The sequence below is a fragment of the Mobula birostris genome, chromosome 23 (assembly GCF_030028105.1).
Source record: "Mobula birostris isolate sMobBir1 chromosome 23, sMobBir1.hap1, whole genome shotgun sequence".
Taxonomy (NCBI): Eukaryota; Metazoa; Chordata; class Chondrichthyes; order Myliobatiformes; family Myliobatidae; genus Mobula; species Mobula birostris.
In genome coordinates this window covers 40,205,490-40,228,838 of record NC_092392.1, presented here as the reverse complement: position 1 = coordinate 40,228,838, position 23,349 = coordinate 40,205,490, and the positions used below count along the sequence as shown (strand labels likewise).

General features: G+C 37.7%; 1 protein-coding gene across 4 annotated transcripts in view; it reads right to left on the bottom strand.

The window, feature by feature from the left end:
• The window catches only part of cog5 (component of oligomeric golgi complex 5), a 114,303-nt gene that overhangs the window by 22,798 nt on the left and 68,156 nt on the right, over positions 1–23,349 (bottom strand). For all 4 annotated transcript variants that reach the window (XR_011882952.1, XM_072241515.1, XM_072241518.1 and 1 more), the window contains exons 8-15: positions 19,105–19,270; positions 18,868–18,977; positions 14,970–15,047; positions 10,008–10,089; positions 7,676–7,880; positions 6,456–6,617; positions 1,984–2,083; positions 434–544 (exon numbers count right to left, since the gene is read on the bottom strand). Coding sequence is in view for 3 of the 4 variants with exons in the window: in XM_072241515.1 (XP_072097616.1) it covers positions 434–544; positions 1,984–2,083; positions 6,456–6,617; positions 7,676–7,880; positions 10,008–10,089; positions 14,970–15,047; positions 18,868–18,977; positions 19,105–19,270 (1,014 nt within the window). In the remaining variant the exon portion in view is untranslated. The remainder of the gene's footprint in view (positions 1–433; positions 545–1,983; positions 2,084–6,455; positions 6,618–7,675; positions 7,881–10,007; positions 10,090–14,969; positions 15,048–18,867; positions 18,978–19,104; positions 19,271–23,349) is intronic.

Sequence of the window (23,349 nt, the reverse complement as noted above, 5' to 3'; positions counted from 1 at the left end):
AGCTTTCCTTAATGACCCTCTTAATAACGGATTTTCCATTTTCCCACCATGCAATGCTTCACAATAGTGCTGGAATCCTCCTTGAATTTTGAAGTTTGAGGCAGGAATCCATGTTAGGAGCAGGGCAGTGGAAAGAAATACGCATGTCTTTTTAAACAATAGCAAAATCAGACTTGTGTGAGGTGATAGTGTTAGGAGAGACACAGCTTTTGTGCAAGTGTTTAAAAAAAACAATATTTCAAATTATTCATTAATTTATCTAAAGGTTTATGAAAAGTGGTGAAAATTAAGGAATATACAAGCTGGTACATGTTATCTTACCAAAAATCTTTTCCATCTGCTGAAGAACATGCCAGAGACATTTCTTCATCACTATTTAATAATAAGTAAATAAAAACAGATTTCACACTCAACAATATATAGTAACACTTACCTTCAGCACTGACTGATGCAATTTGTATAATGAATTCACGACTGCTACGTTCCTTCTCTGTCCTTCTGTTAGAGGCCCAATCACTTGACTTGCATCTCCTTGAGTACAGAGCTGTTAAGAAAGTTGAACACAATTTCAAATACAATTACGTAGACAACTCTTCCTCTTTATCTCCTTAATGCTGCTTTGGTAGGATTCAAACTTGTGATTCCTGGTCAATAGTCCAGATATCTGGTTACCACATATAAACCACTGTAGCGTAGTGGTTAGCACAACAGTATTACAGCTCGGGGAGTTCCAATGCTGTCCGTAAGGAGTTTGTGTGTTCTCCCCGTGAACCATGTAAGTTTCCTCCAGGTGCTTTGCTTTCCTTCCACAGTCCAAAGATGTACCAGTTCAATGGGTGAATTAGTCATTGTAAATTGCCCTGTGATTAAACAAGGATTAAATAGGTGGGTTAATGGGCTGTGTGGCTCGTTGGTTAGAAGGGACTGTTCTGTGCTGTATCTCTAAATAAAATAAAAAAAATTCAGTAATGTGACCAGTATGCTACTGTATTTTGTATTCCATTTTGCAGTCCTACTCTAGATACTTAGTGGCCATAGTTACAGGGGGTGGTTTTGCTTTCCTATTTTTCCATAATGTGAAACGATGTCATCTGCACAAACATTAAGAAATATAAGTAGAAAAAAAATATCGATTTTGTGTTTTCTCCCCTTCATAGACAAACTAAGGTCAACAATCCTGTGAAGACTCCTGAATACGATGTCAATGTTTAGCCTCCTTTGTTCTGTCCAGAAAATATAAAAAATCAAAAGTACCAATTTAAAGATCAATCAGAAAATCATGACATGGCATATCTATAAACACAACACCTTCCCCACTGCCCCCACCCCCCCAATATTAGGCTGCCTGTCCCTAGGATAAGACAGGATGCTGAATCAAAAAATAGAGTGGCATGATGGTCAAGCTAGTATTTAACCAAATGTCTGGACTACTGATCAAAAATCACAAGCTTAAATCCGACCAAAGCAGTACCTAAAAAGAATAAAAAACTGCTATAGGTAAGGATGATGATTAATTTTCAGACTGTCAGAAAAAAAAGTCCATAAAGAAGGTAATATCTCAGCCTTATCCAACCTTGTTTCTTTGAGATTACTGATGCACAAATAAGGGTGACTATTACCTGTCCCCTGTAGTGATCTTGGTTCAGGACGGAATTATACATAAATACCACATCTCAACTTTGCTAGCAAAGGCTCAATGTCACAAATGAATAAAAGGAACACCTGATAAAATATGAGGCACAACTGACATGCATCACTGCCCTGTTATTCAATCCCAACAACCAGATTTTTGAAAGTGAGCACTGCTTACAGCAATGGAAATGTTGAAGATGACTAGGAATTTGGTGAATTAAAACTAAATCACATGATGTTTTAGAAGCAATGTTGTAGTCTATTATTTTTTCAGTCCATTAAGAAATTTACAGCCTTTGATCATTTTGTATTACAGGAACAACCCTGGAAATAGATCTATACCATACTTACTAGCTGTTCCGATTTCACTCCAAATAAATGAATGGTTTTAGCAACATTCTTTGCAACAGCCAGGCACAGATTTGGATCAACAGAAGCCACATTAAATTCACTGAAAACAGAGGAATTAATATATGTTAAAAACCATAATAAATTTAAATTAAAGTTAATTTTAAATTAAAAGCATCATCTTACATTTTTAAATGTGTTTCAATGCAGGCTCACTTTCTAAAAATACTTCTGTTATCACAACCTGAAGAAATACATATACTAAACATACTCTGAGAGGCACCTTGAAATGATTTATCTTCAACTCATCCATGCGCAAAATTTGCCTGCAAATTTGTCATGGCCTGTAAAGTACAGAAAAATGTTATTCTGTCCACCACATCCACATCGACCTTCCAGCTCAGCTACACAAATCCCATTTGCCTGCTTTAGAAATATATCTTTCTACTCCTGGCTTATCCAAGTGCCTGGCTAAATGGCTCTATAACATCATGATGGTATCCAACTCCAGCACCTCCTCTGGAAGTCGTCCAAATATTAACCACTTTGTGTAGAAAATATTTTCTTCAGATCCCCTTTAAGATTTCTTCCTCTCATCTTAAACTTGTGTGCTCTGGTTTTGATATGTCAATCCAATCTGTCAATAAACTAGCGCTCTAATCCAGGCAACATCCCGCTAAACTGCCTCTGCACACATTTCAGTGCAAACACATCCTTCCAATCAACTGGAAACCAGAACTGCACAGAATATTCCGATTGTGGCTTAACCAGTGTTTTATAAAGTTGCAACACCACATTACAAATTTCATATTGTATGCACAAATTAATCAAGCAAAGCATGTCATATGCTGTCTTCATCGCTCTATATATCTGTGTTCTACTACAGATTTGAACCCCAGTATCCCTCTGTTCACCGATATTCCTTAGTGCCTTACCATTTATTAGAAATGTCCTATTCCAATTTGACTCCCCAAAATACATCAGCGCATACCTGGTGGGATTAAATTAAAGTGGGGCTGAAGAAGGGGAGAAAAAAACAATCGGCCATGACTGAATGGCAGAGCAGGCGAGATAGGCCAAATGGCTTAATTCTGTTCCTATGTCTTATGGTCTATATTCTGCTAAAAGATCTTGCATAACCTTACCACTAATTTGCATGTTCTCCACAAACTTACTTATCAGATCTCCTACATTGACATTCAAGACATTAATATATAATCGCCAAATGTCCAAACACAAATCCCTCCAACACACCACTAGTCACAGACTTCCAATCAGAAAAGCATCTTTCCACTACTACCTTCTTCCTCCTATCACCAAGACAATTTTAGATGCAATTAGCAGGTTTACTTTGGATCTCATGTTCCTTACATCTTCTGGACCAACCTATGATGTGATTCGTTTTGACAAGGTCCCTCATCATTGGCCAGTACAGAAGATCTAAGGCAGATATGATACCATCCTGCTTTCAATCATCTTAGTCATCTTCTCAAAAAAAACAATGAAATTTGTGGTGCAAGACTTCTTGGTACAAAGTCATGCTGCCTATCTCCAATCACAAACAAATCTGCAGATGCTGAAAATCCAAGTGACACACACAAAATGCTGGAGTAACTCAGCAGGCCAGGCAGCATCTATGTAAAAAAGTAAACAGTTGATGTTTCGGGCCGAGACTCTTCATCAGGATTGGAGGAAAAAAGATGAGAGGTCAGAGTAAGAAGGTGGGAGGAGGGGAGGAAGAAATACAAGGTAATAGGTGATAGGTGAAACTGGGAGGGGGGAGGGGTGAAGTAAAGAGCTAGGAAGTCGATTGATGAAAAAGATAAAGAGCAGGAGAAGGGGGAATCTGATAGGAGAGGACAGAAGGCCATGGAAAAGGGAAGGGGAAGGAGCACCAGAGGGAGGTGATCAACAGGTAAGCAGATAAGGTGAGAGTGAGAGATGGGAATGGGGAATGGGGAATGGGGAATGGGGAAGGCATTACCAGAAGTTTGATCAGGTGAGTGAAGGAAATGGTAATGGGGAATGGTGAAGGAACTGCTTCCAGTAATGCCCCCCCTCCTCATTCACCATTCCCTTCTTTATTTCAGCCCTCCCTCTCTCCCAGTTTCACCTATCACCTACTACCTTGTATTTCTTCCTTCCCTCTCCCCACCTTCTTACTCTGACCTCTCATTTTTTCTCTCCAGTCCAGGTGAAGGGTCTTGGCCCGAAACATTGACTGTTTACTCTTTTCCATAGATGCTGCTGGTCAAATGAGTTCCTCCAGCATTTTGTGTGTGTTGCTGCCTATCTCTAATTAGGCTCTGCTTTTCCCAAATGTACTTAAATCATATAGCTTGGGAATCTCCCTACCACTGAGGTTAAGGTTTGCTAGACTGTGATAACCTGGCCTATCCCTGCTGTTTTCTTTAAAAAAGGAACAATATTAACTAGCTCTCAAGTTTTCTGCATCTCATCTGTGGCACAAGGACATGGAGTGTAAGTGTCTTTACTCCCAAAATGTTCCGCACCTCCGCTCCAATCTGTAGTTAAATCCATTACTGATTCCGAAGAAAACACAAGGAACCAAACAAAAGTCCAAATTTTTGTTTACTGCATGTGAGACTCCTACTTAAAATTACGCTTCATCATGGTCCAACCTGAATGTCACATTCTGACCTTAGAATAAATCAGCTGTGAACTCCTCTTGAATCAGAGGAATTAATTACTTCTAATCAAATGTCCTTCTCAGACAGAGACCTAAAAAATCCTTACCAATTTGCGCTGACTTAAAATCAGTTGCAATATGACGATGAACAAATCTTTCCACACCAATTAAAATTCTCAGCTTTTCTTCATGATATTCTAATTTTCTACAGCTTTAATGGACTTTGTCAGGGAACAAATGATGTACTTGCTTAAAGTTTAAACAGAAATTCAGGAATGCAATCAAAAAGGGGTGCAAAATACTCTGTAGCAGAGATGTGGAAAAATCCCACTTGTTGGTAAAATCCGCAGATGACATTTTTATCTTTGATATTTTATAAGAGGGAATTGGTCTATGAAAATATTGCAAGCCTTAAAGTGGCAGGAGTTCTGCAGCAAAAAATATTATGCATTCAAACCTCAAGTTAAGGAACTGAAAATAAGCAAAAATGATTAGGCTGATTTATTAATATGTAAAGTATACTTCAGTATATAAGAAAGGATGAAGCTTTTTAAATAATGCTTCAATATGCCCCTATACATAGAATGTATTGAACTCAGCTCAAGCTGCAAAATGTTCCTCCAACGTACTTTATACCTGTTAAGATGACAACTGCTTGGCAGCAATTAAAATTTAGAAATCAACTACTTCACTTAACTCCAGGTATAACTAAACAGCATCTTGTGGACACATTTGTAGTTCCATTTTAATAATTAACAGAAGTTATAATCTATCCATGGAAGCTATTGACACAATGAAGAAAGCCATGAACACCGCCAGAGTCGTAGGTCCTTCATTGCTACGTGAAACGCCAACGGCGTAAAGGGCAAAAGAGAGAAAGATAACCGAAATATTTGAAAGCTGAAGTATATGAGATCATTTCCTCCAGGGAAACTTGCACCACCTTTAAAATTTTGATTCTGATTCACAACAGTTTTCAATGAAGCTCACAAGTTTTCAATGCTCAAAGATAAATTCTTAATTGATATTCTGATTAAGACACCATATAATGCTATTAAAACCCACCGAAATGTAATTTAAGCATGTAAGCATCATGCATAGCTAAAGAAATACAAGATTAAATGAGCAGTTCTTTTGTAGTTATATAGATATTAACATTCATATCCTGAAACAAAACCAGAAAATACACATGAAATACAGCAGATCCATTAGCATTCAACATGGTCAAGTAATATACAGATGACAACTTTTTGATAACTATAACAGTTAAAACTGTCTTTTTAAAGTAACAAATGAAGCTTTTGAAAGTCAGCATTGCTTCTACTTCAAATCTATACTTTGTTAAAAATCTTTTTTTTTTTAATCGCAGTTTTACATTTAAGCTCCTGATTCACTGTTGTAGAAAACAGGAATATATTTGTAATTAAATAAAGTCTCAGATAATTGTAAGTTCAATTTCACTGAACTATAAAAACAATGAGAATTAAACTCATTATATGCCATTCTTACTGGGCACTTGGCCAGTGAGCTCTGATTTATTTTTAATTATATAATTCCAAAAGAAATTGACTTCAAGCAAGTGATTTGCAAGTACCCATAATATTTAATAAGAGTGAAGGGAAAAAAAACTATCAAACTTTGACGTGCAGCCCAACTTATATATGCCATTGTAATGGATAACATGGCATTTAATCTTTTCATATTTTCTTGGTAATCAGTCAAAACAAACTGCTAAAGGAATGCAAATGGAACTCAGTAATTTATGATAATAAGTAATAAAAAAGTTAATTAGTTCATGCATACTTTATTTTACAAAATGCCCTACCTTGTAATTGTTTTAATGATGCTATCAAGTTCATCATCTGAAGGAGGATTACGTCCCCCAGGAGGAAAGACAAGATTGATTGGATCAAACAGACGTGATAATGACTTCGAGAGGTAGGCAGATTCATAGAATTGTAGAGAATCCTTCAAGGACTTTTCAGGGCTGAGGAAATGGTTAGAATTATTAGTAGTACAATAACTTTCACAGCAATTATAATAATTGAAAATATTTGGTCAGAACTTCTTGAGTACAGCCTGCTCACTAAAGTCCTCATATGACCAGATTCACCTGCACTGAGTATTGAGGTCTGATCTTACTATTTATGCCTGGGAGCCTAGTCTAGTGGTAAGTAGGGTCAGCATATTGCTGAGGCCTCCACTTTGTAATGTTTGAAAGTGCCTCTCAAGCAGTTAATATTTAAATAACTTTGACATTTAAAGACTATTAAAATTGATTTAAATAATTAAAATCAGATTTTAAAAATCAATGAAGTAGAAATTATTATAAACATGATACTAAACTAAAGGTGTTTAAACTCCCTCTCTTTCAGAAGCCAAGAAAACCTACTTAAAATAGATCTAAATGCAGGAGATCCGTGAAAGTTCAGCCATTACTTCTGTGCAAATGGAGGAATATTGGCTAAAACGTGGAAAATTCAGCAGATAAAAAAATTTCTTCCCCAATGTATTGCATTTTTTTGTTGCCATAACTAAGCCAACATCACCAAGTTTGCCTGTATCTCAAGGTTAGCTCAACAATTTAAGCATTACATGCTTGAAAATGCAATAATTGTCTAGCAATAAATCAAAATGAACAATGAATGCAGTGTACCATTCCTCCTCAAGATACATTTTTCAGTCGTTCAAATTTGCGTATTGTTGTTATAGGCACACAGGGTATAAATGCCATGAAAATTAGCTTTTTGCAGATGTGGTACAATATATTACAAGATGAGAACAAACATGAGTTAAAAAACTTAAATTAACATATATTATACATAACTTACACGTTATGTCAACCCGAAGCTGCAATCCTTAAGCACAAAGTTACTCTATTCACCATATCTTGGCAGACAAAACACTCCTGGATTTTAGATTATTAAACAGAAAGAGATACAAATGGCCACCATGGTGCAGAGGTAAACATAAAAGTGCACAAGTGACTAGAATTGGACCAACATCATAAATGTCACAGAGATAATAAATCAAAACACAACTTACTCATAATCCTGCTTCTTCAACATAAATATATCTTGTGCATCTTCATCCTCCAGTGGAAATTCAGGAGGCAAGTCAGAAAATCCTCCTGTGGTTACACTACTTTGTATACTGTGGCTGTACTGTTGCAAACGTTTCCATAAGTCATTATATAACCGCAACAACTTTGGGTATTCTCCTTCAAATGCTTGCTTCAGAAATGTAGATGCTGAAAAAGATAGCTTTACATCCATAAGGCTAATCAATACCACCAGCCATTTTCCACCTTAGAGAGGTATAGATTATCTCACTGCAGTACTGCCAGCAGCATTTATCTATAGACTGTTCTTGAGAATAAAATAATTTATCTCCTAGATTCTAAAAGCTTGGATTTTAAAATTTCTTTCTGACCTAATAACCAATTCTCTGGGGTAGCCAACTAACTTTTCCCACATTTTCATATTATTTCCTATATTTTTAATTGCATTTCCAAATTATATTCTGTAACAAACATCAGGCATTTTACTTTTTTGCTTTACGTAAATATGTACAAGCCTTGGTATCGTCAAAGGTGGATGCTTTAATTGGGTAGCATTTACAATGTTATATGACTTTGTATAGTGAATAAAGTAGAAATTTATTCCACTTTATTCACTATACAAAGAATAGAAATGGGAAATAAAATACAAAGTGATTACAAAATTTGCATATTCTTGGCAGACAATCAGCTCTTGTTAGAGTTAGATGGCAAATGGGGTCTCAGCTGTTCAGAATCTTTATCAATGATTTGGATGAGGAGATCAAGGTATGCTGAAGCCAGCTGGCAGCAAAGACCATGAGGAAACTACGGAGATGTAGAAAGACTTTCATTAAAGTCTCTCATTATACCATTCCATAAACTGAAATATCACTTTTAATTTTACTCAATGCTTTTTTTAAAATCAGGTATCCTCTCTTCATTTAATGAAATTAAACTAGAATGATTTAATTTGAATAAATTTGAGGGTTAACAACAACAGCAGAAAACTGAGAAAAGCTTCCACAAGTATTCTAATATGTGAAGCTATAAACTCACCACTTTAAAAAAATGCACTTTTGCACACATTTAATCTAACATACAGAAAATACAAGTGATGAAAGAACATAGACTATTCTTTTCCAGAGATCAATTTAATTTGGCACTACTGAAGAGCACTTTGAAGTTTGATTCCTTGAAGCAAGATAACTCTAGAAAACTTTGAGCGCATCAGGAATTAGAAAATTCCTATCCAAATTAAGGTTCAGAGATTAATTCTTACATAATTCAGTTTTGATCAATTACTTTTTAGTTCAATTTTCCTTGTTGTTTTATACAGAAATCCATGATGAGCCCAATACATATTGTTAGATACCTCAAAAGTTGAAAAAGGTAACCATGATGAATCAGCAAATAGAAAGCTAGATAGGAATTAATATTCTTCATACAGTATTTAATTGCCTCTTAATATTTTGTCCCAAACACTAAAAGAGACAGACTAAAATCATAATGTTTAACCATGTTAATTAACATTGGATTAATGTCTTTAGATGGAATTATCCGTACTTTCCACATGCCTAGTACTATGCACATGTGTAATGTGTATCTATATGCATGGAACTACACAAGAATCACTGCTTCATTTTACCATAGACTTGCAATTTTACTTGAACTAATATGTACATTTGAGTTAATAGCAAAGATTAAAACTATAGTTATTCTTTCACAATTCACTGGTACTTTGATTAGAATTAACATATAAATTAATTTGCAAGCTTATTTAAAATATTTTAAATATATCCAAATATGGTTATGTGAGCCAATGACTATATTAATTGTATTGCAAGTCTACTTTGGTTTGAATTTAAAACCTAGCTTAATAATATGAATCCAACAATTCTTTTTTTTTTTGTATGTGCCATCCATCCCTCTCCAAGAACTTGGCCCAATACTGTACCTACACAAGACAACATTGTCGGACCAAAATGGTGCCTGCTAACATGCAATAATGTATTACTAAGTCCAGAGATTACTGCATTCATACTTAAGGAGCTAGCACAAGAACTTAATAGATTTTCAAAACCATCCAGAACCAAACTCACAAAGCTGGGTCATGTCAGATTACCAGGCTTTAACCCACATTAATATCACTTCAACTCAACTGAAATTGAGCACTAAGGTTTACATTCAAAATTACAGTCAAAACCTGACTACACAACTCAGGATAACACATTAGTCAGACTGATGGAAGTAATAATGACATTAATATACTCAATTTATTTAATTCTTCAGTATTTACATAACAATGCTGCAACATATAAAATTCAAAGCAAAACTTACAATTTGTAGCTTGCTGGAATTTCAGTGTCAGCATTTCAGTAACAGAGTTCCAGAAAGCATACAAGATGTCTGTGTGACTGTCCTAAAGGAAGAAAAATCAATACACATTTCCACTTATTCTTAGAGAAAGGAAATTGAGTGCTTCTAAATATTTTAATCAAAATTCTATTGACTTAGAATTTATGCTAGACAGCAATGCAAGCTGAATGGCTACCTTCTGCCCCACCTGCATTCTTTGCAAGAAAAATATCCTGAGTACAAGACTGCAGAGCTTACTTCATTTAATTTATTTATTTAGAGAGACAGTGCGGAACAGCCCCTTCTGGCCCAATGAGCCACACCGCCCAGTAACTCATCCTATTTAACCCTAGCCTAATCACAGGACAATTTGCAATAACCAATTAACTTCCTAACCAGTATGTCATCGGACTGTGGGAGGAAAGCAGAGCACCCAGAGAAAACCCAAGCTCACATGGGAAGAACATACCAAATTTCTTACAGAGCATGCCAGAATTGAACTCGGACACTCTGAGCTGTAATAGCCTCATGCTAACTACTGTGCTACCATATAGAAATTTCTTGCATCCAACAAAGCAGTAAGCTTTATAGTACTCAATAATGACAACATAAGAGAGCAGAGCATCTCAGAACAGCAATGATAAGTACATTGCAAGCTTTGCCAATTATACTATGGAATTCAACATCATATTCCATGAGGATATCACAAAAAAGTTGGAGCTTAAATACTTTTGCTTTAATGTCACATTTTATTCTTAAAATTTCACATAAAATATCCAGTATAACTTCTCTGAATTGCTTCCTAGCATTTACTGTACATCCTTCCTTGAATAAGAAAAATAATACCACAAAGAAAATTGAAGTCTTACCAATGCCCTAAGTAAATGAATCATTGCAGGGTGTCTCTGGGTTACCACCACCCAACTTATGAATAGCATTACATAAAAACTAACTTGCAGAATATTTTTACATTCAAAAGTTCAATGCATTACTATGAATGACAGAACTAGATTCCTCTCTCCTTCCACCTATAGTAATTGTTTATTTTGTATCAGTTTGATGTACATTTGATAACATTTTTCTCAATGTTGTGGAGGTATAGCGATTTCTGTATATTTTCTGGCACAGACAAAATCAGGGCAGCCTGTACCTTTCTAGTTTTGTATTCAATTCCCTAAGCAATAAACAACATTGTTACGCAAACACGACGAATTCTCCAGATGCTGGAAATTCAAGCAACACACATCAAAGTTGCTGGTGAACGCAGCAGGCCAGGCAGCATCTCTAGGAAGAGGGACAGTCGACGTTTTGGGCTGAGACCCTTCGTCAGGATAACATTGTTATCTTTGCTAACTATTTGCTCCACTTTGTCAAATCATGCATTAGTTCACTTTGTATCTCAGAGTTCTGCAATCTCACATTATTTTGATACAGGTTGTGAACACCCAATTTATAGACAGCTTGTACATTTGAATGAGCTTTTTGTAGATTTATAGGCTGCTTGTGGACTGCAGGTGTCCTCTGCTGTTTGGCCACTCAGTTTGGGACTTAATTACTGATGTGAACTGTTTGCATTACAAATGGCTCACAGGAACAACCCTGCTATATTCTGGAATGACCTACAATGTGGTTTTGATTTTCTCGACATATATAGACAACTTTAAATTTCCCTAGAATACTTCATTCGTCACAGCCTTCCTTATTTGCTTAATTTACCTTAAATCATCTGGAACCCCTAATATTCTTTTCATAACTTAATTTTCTAACATTGTGTTATCAGGAGATTCGGCAACTGTCAGTATAAGACCATAACATATAGGAGCAGAATTAGGCCATTCAACACATCGAGTTTGCTCTGCCATTCCATTATGGCTGATCCCGGACCCACTCAATCCCATACACCTGCCTTCTCACGATATCCTTTGATGCTGGACTGATCAGGAAACAATCAACTTCCACCTTAAGTATACACACGGACTTGGCCTCCACCACAGTCTGTGGCAGAGCATTCCACAGATTAACTACTCTCTGGTTAAAATAATTCTTCCTTACCTCTGTTCTAAAGGATCCCCCCTCAATTTTGAGGCTATGCCTTCTAGTTCTGGATACACCCACTATAGGAAACATCCTCTCCATATCCACCCTATCTATTCCTTTCAACATACGGTAGATTTCAATGAGATCCCCCCCACATTCTTCTAAATTCTAGTGAGTACATTAGGCCCAAAGCTGCCAAACACTTCTCATATGTTAACCCCTTCATTCCCAGAATCATCCTTGTGAACATCTTCTGGACTCTCTCCAATGACAACACATCCTTTCTGAGACATGGGGCCCAAAACTGTTGATAATACTCTGTCCAGCCTGACTAGTGACTTATAAAGCCTCACCACCATCATCTCCTTGCCTTTATATTCTATTCCCCTCGAAATCAATGTCAACATTGCATTTCCCTTCTTTACCACAGACTCAACCTGTTAATTAGCCTTCTGGGAGTCTTGCACGAGGACTCCCAAGTCCTTCTGCACCTCTTTCCCAGACTCCAATACTTTCCTAGCCACCGAAGTCAGGCTAACTAGCATATAATTTCTTTTCTTTTGCCTTCCTCCCTTCTTAAAAAAATGGAGTGACATTTGCAATCTTCCAGTCCTCCAGGACCATGCCAGATTCAAGTGATTCTTGAAAGATTATGACCAATGCATCCATTATCTCTTCAGCAACCTCTCTCAGGACTCTGGGATGTAGTCCATCTGGTCCAGGTGATTTATCCACCTAAAGACCTTTGAGTTTGCCTAGCACATTTTTTTTGTAATAGCAATAGCACTCACTCCTGCACCCTGACACTCCCAGATCTCTGGCACACTGCTAGTGTCTTCCACAGTGAAGACAGATGCAAAGTACCCATTTAGTTCACCTGTCTTTTCTTTGGCCCCATTACTACCTCAGCAGCATCATTTTCCAGTGGTCCAATATCAACTCTCACTTCACTTTATACAACTGAAAATAAAACTTTTGGTATCCTATTTTATATTATTAGCTAGTCTGTCCTCATATTTCATCCTTTCCCTTCTTGTAGCTTTTTTGGTTGCCTTTTGTTGGATTTTAAAAGCTTCCCAATCATCCAACTTCCCACGCACTTTTGCTACCTTATATGCCCTTTCCTTGGTTTTTATGCAGTCCTTAACTTCCTTTGTCAGCCACGGTTGCCTACCCCTGCCATTTGAGAACTTCTTCCTCTGTGGAACAGATCTATCCTGTGAACTATTCCCAGAAACTTCAGCCATCTCTGCTCTGCCATCATCCCCACCAATATCCTCCTCCACTCCACCTGTGCATGCTCCTCTCTCGATCTTCTGTAATTACCTTTATTCCATTGTGATACAGATACATGTGAGTTACGCTTCTCCCTCTCAAACTGCAGTAGGAATTCAATTATATTATGATCATTATTCAAGTCATTGATATGAATTGTACAAGTCAAGACCTTTGCACCAATTCCAGTGGTACATTATATATTACCTTTGCCAGCCACAAATCAAATATTTATTCTCATTCTGCCATCTACACTGTGAGCTGTTATTTTTCACAATAATCTTTATGCTGCACCTTATCAAGTCTACCCGGGATTTTTTCTTCTGTTCACTGTTTATGTGTGGTTTGTTTTCCCTCAAGTGTTGAACAGGTTGAACAAAGTCTACACATTTTATTGAGATCAAGAAGCACTTTTCAATCATTGCGCAATTTCTAGCTATCGTTGTTTGATAGACTAAAACATCACTGCAAGTAGAATCAGTACCAAATATGGTCCTTCCAAAAAGTGCAATTGGTTTGAAACTAATCTCAAGCAGTGCTATGGATTTTACCCAAAAATGTGCATTAAATTGTACTCTGCAGGCTTTGTCAGGACATTCCCAATTCACTGCAGCTTCTGTTACAAGTTGATTACTCCTCATCCAAAATGCCTGGGGCTGGAACTGTTTCAGATTTCAGATTTTTTTTTTGGATTTTGGAATATATAATGAGATACCTTGGAATCACCATCAATTCAGACTCTGAATTTACTGGTAAGCAGTCCTTGTCTGACACTTGATCATCACACAAATGTAATTAACAGTGCAAATTATTACACATCATTAATATAATGAAAGTATAATGTGTGCAGGGTAACAAAAACAGCACAGCAACATTGGGAGAATATCTAAATCAGCTACTGAACAAGAGCAGGCTTTCAGTCTCCACCTATGATGTTGTTTTGTTTAAAAGGCTACAGTAAACTGTATTCGTATTTTACTTATTTTTTAAAAATAGGTTTATGTAAGGTATAAAAATAACAAGCATTTAGACTTGTTCTGGTGTAAATTTTCATCAGCGGTGATTTTGGCAAACTCATCAATTAATTTCTCTGTAGCTTCATGATCAGCAGACATTCTTAAATTTCTCCAACCAGCCTGCTGAATATTAACAATTACCTTCAATTTTCTACTGGTCTTGACAGATCTTTGCTTGTTTCATTATCAGCATACCATTAAGCAGCATATGTTGGCTCTGGCACTGACGAATCCACAATTCAATACACGATCAAGATCCATTTTTCGTTTTATGTAGTGCTTTTCTATTTTTTATTAACTTCTGTTCATTATATCTCAGAACTGTCTGTGGTGCACATCACTTGGGAACCTTCCCAGCACCTTGTGGATTTTTTTTATTTGTGACATCATGTCAATGCTCAAAAAAATTTTGGGCCCTTAAGGACACTCCCTTAGCAGCCATACAGCAATCACACATTATCTGTGCCATGGAGGAGACCGACAAAGGCATACGGATGGTGACAATGTTCTCTGGGAACTACTGGTGAATGAGATGCGAGAGAAAGAACTCAACTGAGAAAAAAAACACGAACATTAGATATGCCGAAGTAGCTTCTACAACATTACAAGTTATTACCTTAGTTATTTCATCAATAAAGCAGACATGTGTCACAGGATCCCTTTTCTTTATCAAAACTTTCTGTAGGTGCTGCACCTAAGAAAAGAAAATCATCAATTTACCACTTAAAATTACAGGCATAGGAAAACATCAACACCTATTAATTGCAGGTATTATCATCTTCATTTTTCAAATGAAATTCAACATTGTTAAACAAGGATTGCTGTAAGCCCATAAAAGATTGTTTCATGGCAGGTCTGTGATCTAAGTTCTGAGTAGATGACTCACATAACAAGATGGGGCTACACTCAGGTTGGTGGAGCAACATATTCCATCTAGGTAGCTTCCAACCAAATGGCATGAACGTAGATTTTTCTAATTTCCAGTAATTTTGCCTCTTCCTCTTTTTCTGTTCCCTATTCTGGTTACTCTTCCCCTCACCTCACTCTGGTTCCCCTCCTCCTTCCCTTTCTCCCCAATCAGATTTCTTCTTCAGCCCTTCATCTTTTCCACCCATCACCTCCCAGTTCATGCCCCATTCCACACCAACTTACCTTCCCCCTTTACCTTGGCTCATCTGTCACCTGCTAGCTTGTACTCCTTCCCCTCCTGCCACCTTATTCTGACTTCTCCCTGCTTCCCTTCCAGCCCTGATGAAGTATCTTGGTCCAAAACATCGAATGTTTATTCCCCTCCATAGATGCTGTCTGACTTGCTAAGTTCCTCCAGCATTTTGTGTGTGTTGCTCCAGATATATTCTCAAAGAAGCAATAATTCTTTGCATGAAAGAGATACAATTCAGATTATGAACAACTTCAGGGATTTTTTAAAAAAGTGACCAAAGAGTATCCTAAACGTTTTGCTCAGCAACTGAGATGAGTGGCATCTCCAAATAGATATTCCCTTTGGAAGCAGTACAGATTTCAAACATGGTGGAAAATAAAATCATTAGGTAATCCAATTCGTATTGATTCAAATTATACAAATACTAATGGTGGATAATTACCAGTAGAGTGATTTTAGAGAAACACTTCTAAAAGCACATTGGGGCTTCAGCAGTTGAGTTGATTATACTACAGTCGACCTTCACTAATCCGACTACCTGTAATCCGGTTCCTTCGATAATCTGGCACTGATTATGTGATCCTTCTGTAATTCGGCATTTTCACTAATCCGGCACTCCTCAGGTCCCAATGGTGCCGGATTAGTGAAGGTCGACCTCCAGATCTACTGTACATCCTAGCTAATCTAAAGATAAGTAACAAAATATTAAGTCTGTTTCTCACATATAGCTCAACAACAAAACAACATAGAAATCTGAAATTCTGCATGCGACTGATTTCGTATGATGATATCCACTCCACTCTTAGTTCTTCTACAACACCTATAAGAGCACCTCCACAGTCCAAAGGGGACCTAATTTTAAATTTCCTCAATAAAAATTAATATTTATTTCAGATCCAGTTCTGAGCGACTAAATATTTTGTGGTTCTGACCCAAGTGCTTGTGGTCTACTTGAACCATAGAGTGAAACTGAAAATCTGTGCATATAGTTTGTGCAGGGCACCAGCTATGATTTAAACCAGTTAGGCAAGTATATCCAAGAAGAACCACCAAGCTTAGTGAGTTACCAAAGAAATACTTTAGATAGGATTACAGAAGCTATTTACAGTAATCCCTAATCCCGGAATCATGTTTTTGTTGCTTCTGGTGGAATGGGAAAACATTTTTAATTAATATACTTTCTGCTGAATTTCAGATTATGCCTTGACTGTGACATCAACAGGCATTACTTCAACACTTTTGACAGAGGTAAAGCTGCCCATTTGGCCTTTCAGATCTCTTTAAAATTGACATATGTGGAGTAACACTCTAACAGTGGTCTGGGAATTCCAAAAGAAAAAAAAATCAAAAAGACTGTGAACTTATTGGCTGGGATGAGTACAGATCGGCTCAAACAGCCATTAAACCATTAGAATGAATACTGCAAAATTTTAGACACATTAATAAATTTATGAAAGGTGTTACTTTAGTGTTGGCTGGCGATTTTCTTCAAACACTACTGGTAAGCTCCATGAGGTACTAAAGCAGATAAAATGAAATGTATATATATATATACATACACACACACACATACAGTGGATTCCCATTTATTGGGACACATTGGGACCTGTACATTTTGGCCCAACTAAGCAGCTGCCCCAATTAGCTGAAGTTTCATGGAAATATATAAAAAGGTATTAAAAAACAACAAAGTACTATTTATTTGAGTAACCAATTATGTATTTAAATAAAATACAGAGCAAATTAGACCACTACTATTATTACAACAGTATTATAAAACTGTGCATTAGTTCCTAATAGCTATTGACAGAGGAACTCATGCAGTGTACACTGCCATGTTCTTTTGATTGACTATAAATGAACAAAGTCAGTGCAGGCACCTAGTGCAGGTAATGGACTACCTTCATTGCCTTCCTGACTGAAGCAGCATCAGAATCTAACAATATATATCCTGGTATACTGTGTAGTCACGAACTCAAGTTCAGATATTTTGTTTTGAATCGGCTTCCGTCTGCGCAAATGGATAACATAACCAATGTTCCCTCTAATTTGTAATGACCAGTGTAAGCAAAACTCTTGTGCTGTGCAATGTTTTTGCCCAGTGACAACATGTGGGCACTGCATTTTTAAGTGGAAGTAAATCTGAAGGACTTTCTTTAGTGTTTCTCACCAGAGATTTTGCACACTGTCCATACGTAATTTGCTTGTTAAATGACACTTTAAAAAGTTTCCAAATATCACTCCACTTCTTCCCACTTGCAAATTCTCCAGCAACTTTTGCATAGCCATAATACCTGCAGGTAACACCAGTTTCTATATTGTACATAAATATTTCTCATAGCTGCATGTTCCTGACCTTATGAGCTTTCGGTGTAGCAATTTCTACTGTTTCATTAAGTCACTTCAATTTAAGTGAACTAGCAGTTTTTTTGCACTTCATACCCTTTGCTTCCTTGGAATTCAGCATACTGAATCAATAATTTCTTCCATAAAAACAGTATAAATAAACCAGTTCTAAAATCTGCAAACAAATCATCACAAGCTCCACACTATCAACACCGTCTGCATCAGAAACCGGAAAATGAAATGTAATTATTTACGATTGTGAAATATACTTAACATGCCAACGAGGTAGAGGGTGACAACCTTTTGTGTGCAGTTTAAACTTCTTTGTACGTGAGCATACCCTAGAAGACATTGAACATAACAGAAGCACACACAAATGAAGCTACTTAAAAGCTGTTCACTCTTGGCACATTGTAGTGTCTAATGCCCATTCAAGTGTATGGGACTGATGCTAGTTAGAAATTGTTCAGCAACAGTCTCCTGTCCCAATTAAGTGGCATTGTGTCTCAAATAAACAAAAGGAATCCTGGCTCTTTTCTCAATTTGTTTTTGTTTTTTTTTGAGAGTTGTCCCAAATAACCAATGGCCCAATTAATCGGAATGGGGAAAATGTTAAATGTTACTCTTGAGAACTAGAATGGGAATGCACTTGATAGGCAATCCAACTGTATGAGTTTGCTTCTAATATATTCAAATTAGGAAATGGGGAAATGAAACAAAAACTCAATGGGAATGGCTTCAATGAAAAACTCTTCAACACTTTTTGAATTAATAATCTTTGTGATTTTAACTTCAAATAACGATGCAATGCAGGCCATGAATAAGCATCTTTTTGAAGCCAAATGCTACAACACCTTAAGATAACATTAGTGTGCAAGATGTCAATGGCCCTGCAGGTGGATGCTATGAACCTGGATTTAAAAATCAATAAACGAGGAAGAATTGAGTAATCAATGAGCTGTAATTCCTAATTAGATTTCATAAAAACTGATCAGCAAAATCTTACTTGTCCACATGCTGCACAAATTTGATCCATTAGTTTCTCCATATTTGTCCAAAGGGCTGCACGGAAAGCTGGTGTATTGCCTGGAGGAGGCATTGTGGCTCGTCCAGGTCCTAGTAATACAAAAAATATACAGGAATGGAAAAGACAAATATATCCAGTCACAGTTAAAGACAAATTATGAAGGTCTCTGTTATCTTACTAAATGCTTTTGCTATTCCCATATTATGTTAAACTTACCTCTCATGGTGGCTTGAATTGGCTGAGTTAACACTCTTATATCCAAAGCATTGCCAATATTATCTTCAAGAGACAGCCGATACCCATCTACTACGTTACTAATGGTCTCTTTCAATGTTCCAAGGTTGTAAAAAACTTGAAGTGCGGTTCCTACCTGTGTAGGATTCTTATTTTAAGAAAAAAAAATTATACCTTAAATATGCATCAAGATAGTTTGCCAGATCTGTTCTTTATTATTTAAAAAGCATCAAACCAAAAAAAAAATTCTGACTCCTGAAGCACTATATAAACCATGAAACAGTATACATCAGTTTAATGCTACCTATTTTATCTAATGGCATTAATTTTGTCAGTGGCTAATATGCTGTATTTTGTATCAATCTTTGGAAAGACTTACTGCATTATCTTTATCCGACCCCTCTGATTAGCATTTAAAATACATTGATGATCTCTAATATTAATTTATAATATTTAATATGAAGTTTACATTGAGTTCAGTTGTATTAATGCAAGGAACTGTGCTTTGAAATAACAAAAAGGAAGCATGGTGACTGCTGTTGTGGTAATTTACAATGCACCAGACTGCCAGCTTGCCTGAAAAAAATAAGCAATGAAATAGGGCAATCCAGTTGACCTACATAAATAGACAGGAATTAAATTATTGCAAACAAACATGGAATATTCCCATCTGTAGTACCATGCAATAAGGAGTACAAAAGACAAGGCTTATGGCAGGGTAGAAAAGCAGAGAGGGGCAAGAATGAAAAGTGAAAGGGGTCATAGAACAAGGAAGGAAACAAAAGAAAAGTGCAAGTGAAAGAAACAGAATCATCTGACTTTACCAAAGGAAAATATTGCAAATGCTGGAAATCTGAAATAAAAATATGGAAATGATTTACTGGGATTAGAATGTTGCAGTCTAACTAGTTGTAAGATGAAGTGCTATTGCTTGAGCTTATGTTGAACTTTATAAGGACAGTACAAGAAGCCAGACTGAAAATGGGATAAAGAATTAAAATGACAGGAAGCACCAGGTCATGGTGGTAGACTGGAGATGTAATACAAGCTCTTACCCCAAGCAACAAATTGTGCCCCCTATGTAATAGGACCCAGAGTAGTAAATGTAGTGAACTAAACTGAAAGTATGTGGCACGTGGCCAAGTGATTAGGGTGTTGGGCTCATGACCTGAAGGTCGTGGGTTCGAGTCTCAGCCAAAGCAGCATGTTGTGTCTTTGAGCAAGGCACTTAACCACACACTGCTCCTGTCCACCCAGCTGAAAAATGGGTACCAGCAAACGCCGGGGGTTAACCTCGCGATAGACTGGTGTCCTATCCGGGGGGGGGGGGCGGGGGGGGGAGGAGTCTCATACTCTCAGTTGCTTCATGCCACAGAAACCAGCATAAGCACTGGCCCGATGGGCCACAAAGGCTCAGGGCAGACTTTGACTTTGAAACAGAAAGTACAAGGAATTTGCTGCTCCACCTGTAAAGTGTGTTTCAGCTCTAGGCAGCGGAGAAGAAAGAAAGTGGTTGCATAGGAAAGTGCATTGAAAAAGGGATTGGCTATTGCAGCAGGAGGTGGAGCAGGTAGTATTGTCCTTAAAGGAGGAAGGAAATAGAAGATTTGTTCAGTGGTTATCATCTCAGAATTCTCTGAAATTAAGGGGTATAATCTGGAAACTAGGGGAAAAGTTGCTGAAAAGTTGATGGGAGCCTATTTTGCTTCATGAGAGAAGATAAGGGGTGACATCTGAAATGTGGGGATATTGAATGAACACAGCAAAAAGCCTTTTTGGCCAATGACAAGGAATCCAGGGTTGAGGGTAAATGAACACATACTGCAAGCATTTGAACAAGAAGTCATAGTATTCAAAGAGAATGCCAAAGTTCTACCAGTATCAACTTTGCAACCAGAGGAGAGAATGTATTAGACCTGTTTTATACCAATGTTCTCACCTCAGACAGTCAGACCACATATCTATTTTGTTAATTCCTGCACACAGACTACTGGTAAAACTAGTCAAACTTCACAGAGTAATCAGGACCTAGCCAGAAGATGCCACCTCAGCGCTACAAGACTACTTCGAAAGCACGACTAAAAGCATATTCAGAAAGGCGGCTACCTATGATCTTTACGTCAACGCTGATCAACATACAGGATCAGTGATTGGCTACATAAAAAGATGCTTTGAGGACATTACTGTGATTAGACTCTACACTGCCAGGGCAAACCAGAAACCATGGCTGACTGTGCACTGCTTAGGGATCAGGGCAATGCCTTCAGATTGGGGTACAGGACAACTAAGGTCAGCAAGCGCCATGCTCTCCTATACGATCAGGAAGGCAAATTGTGAGTACGCACAGAAAATCAACAGACACTTTCTTGACACCAGAGGGACACGGTGCAACCATAACCGATTACAAGTCCACCCTGTGGGTCCATGATGATGACACCTCCCTTCATGAATGCTTTCTACGCATGATTTGACTAATTGAATGGTGTGACATTGAGGAAAGCTTCCTCTTTTCCTGAGGATCAGGCACCCTGTTGGCCGCAGCTTTTGTGAGGAGGACACTAGGCAGGGTAAACCTATGCAAAGCTGTAGGGCTGGACAACAAGCTTGGTCAGGTGCTGAGGGACTGCGCGGCCAACTAACAGAGGTCTTAATGGACATCTTTAATATTTCTCTGAAACAGTCCACTTCTACTGCCCAGTGGCATTTCCTTCAACAATCATGAAGTGCTTTGAGCAGCTGGTAATGCATTGCATAAAATCCCACCTTCCAGATACATTGAACCCTTCCCAGTTCTCCTACTGCTCAAATGATGCCATAGCCTCAGCCCTCCACTCTGTCCTGTCCCACCTAGAAAATTACACCTGCGTGTGATGTTGTTCATTGACTTCAGCTTCGCATTGAACACAATCACCCCTCAGAGGCTGGGGAGTAAATTTCCTTAATTGAGACTCAACATCCCTCTCTATAACTGGATCTTGGTCTTCCTGATGGAAAGATCCCAGTCAGTCCAAGCCGGCAGCAACATCTCAAGCTTCATCACGCTGAGCACAGGTGATTTCCCCCCCCCACCTCCACAGGTTGCATGTTCAGTCTTTTGCAGACTCACAACTACTCTGCCAGATACAGCTCAAACCACATCAAATTCACTGATGACAGACAGTGGTTGGCCTCACCAGCAACAATGATGAGTCAGCATACAGAGAGGAGGTAGAGAAGCTTGTCAAATGGTGCAAGAACAACAATCCAAGTCTCAGCACGAACAAGACAAAAGAGAAGATTATGGACTTCAGGAAGGCACAGGGTGACCACTCTCCATTGCACATCAATGGCTCTGCTGAGGAGAGAGTGAACAGCACAAAGTTTCTTGCTACGCACATAACAATCTAACCTAGACCCACAACACCCGCTCACTAATCAAGAAGGCACAGCAGCATCTACACATTTTGAGGAGATTAAGGCATGCAAGGTTCCCTGTCCTCGTACTTACTACAGGAGCAATGTCCTGTCTGCCTGCATCATTGTGTGGTAGCATCAGTTTTAGGACTGCTAGAGTGGGTAACAGCTTCTTCCCTCAGTCTGTGAGACTAATGAATACCCTGCCACCATCGAGGTCTCATCACTAAGACAGCAAGCTGTTTACTGTACTGTTTGCCTGTGCTGTATTTTACTATATGCATTTTGAATTATATTTTATCAAGCTATTCATAGTATATTTTTTGATTTATGTGTTGTGTGTGATATATGTTGTGTGGAAGCACCGTGGTCTGTCAGATGACACTAAACTTGAACTTGAATGAAGATAGTGCGTCAAGGAAAAGGAAAGAGATGAGAGAAAAGTGAATATCATTAAAATTGACAGAATTTTCTTGCTCAGCATAAAGTGGTACCAACCCAGCCATCAATGTACTGGAAAGAAAGGTGTCAGATGGATGACAAGCAGGCAGAGCTTGGACCCATTTGAGACTGTTCAGCAACACCTAGCTGAAGGATAAGGGTGGAGTCAAAAGAAGAAGTTATTCAGAGCATGTCAAGATAATAGAAGAATTTCTGCACTTTTTGACTGTATTAAAGAATTTTCAGTGTGAAAATTAGACCTACAAATAACCAGAGCTGGAGAGACCATTGACTTATTTGGTGAGTTACCAATTTACAATTTGATTTCCAAACATATTTTCCCATACATCAAATCCTGCTATATATTGTTTTACTTTCTTAATTACTATCTCC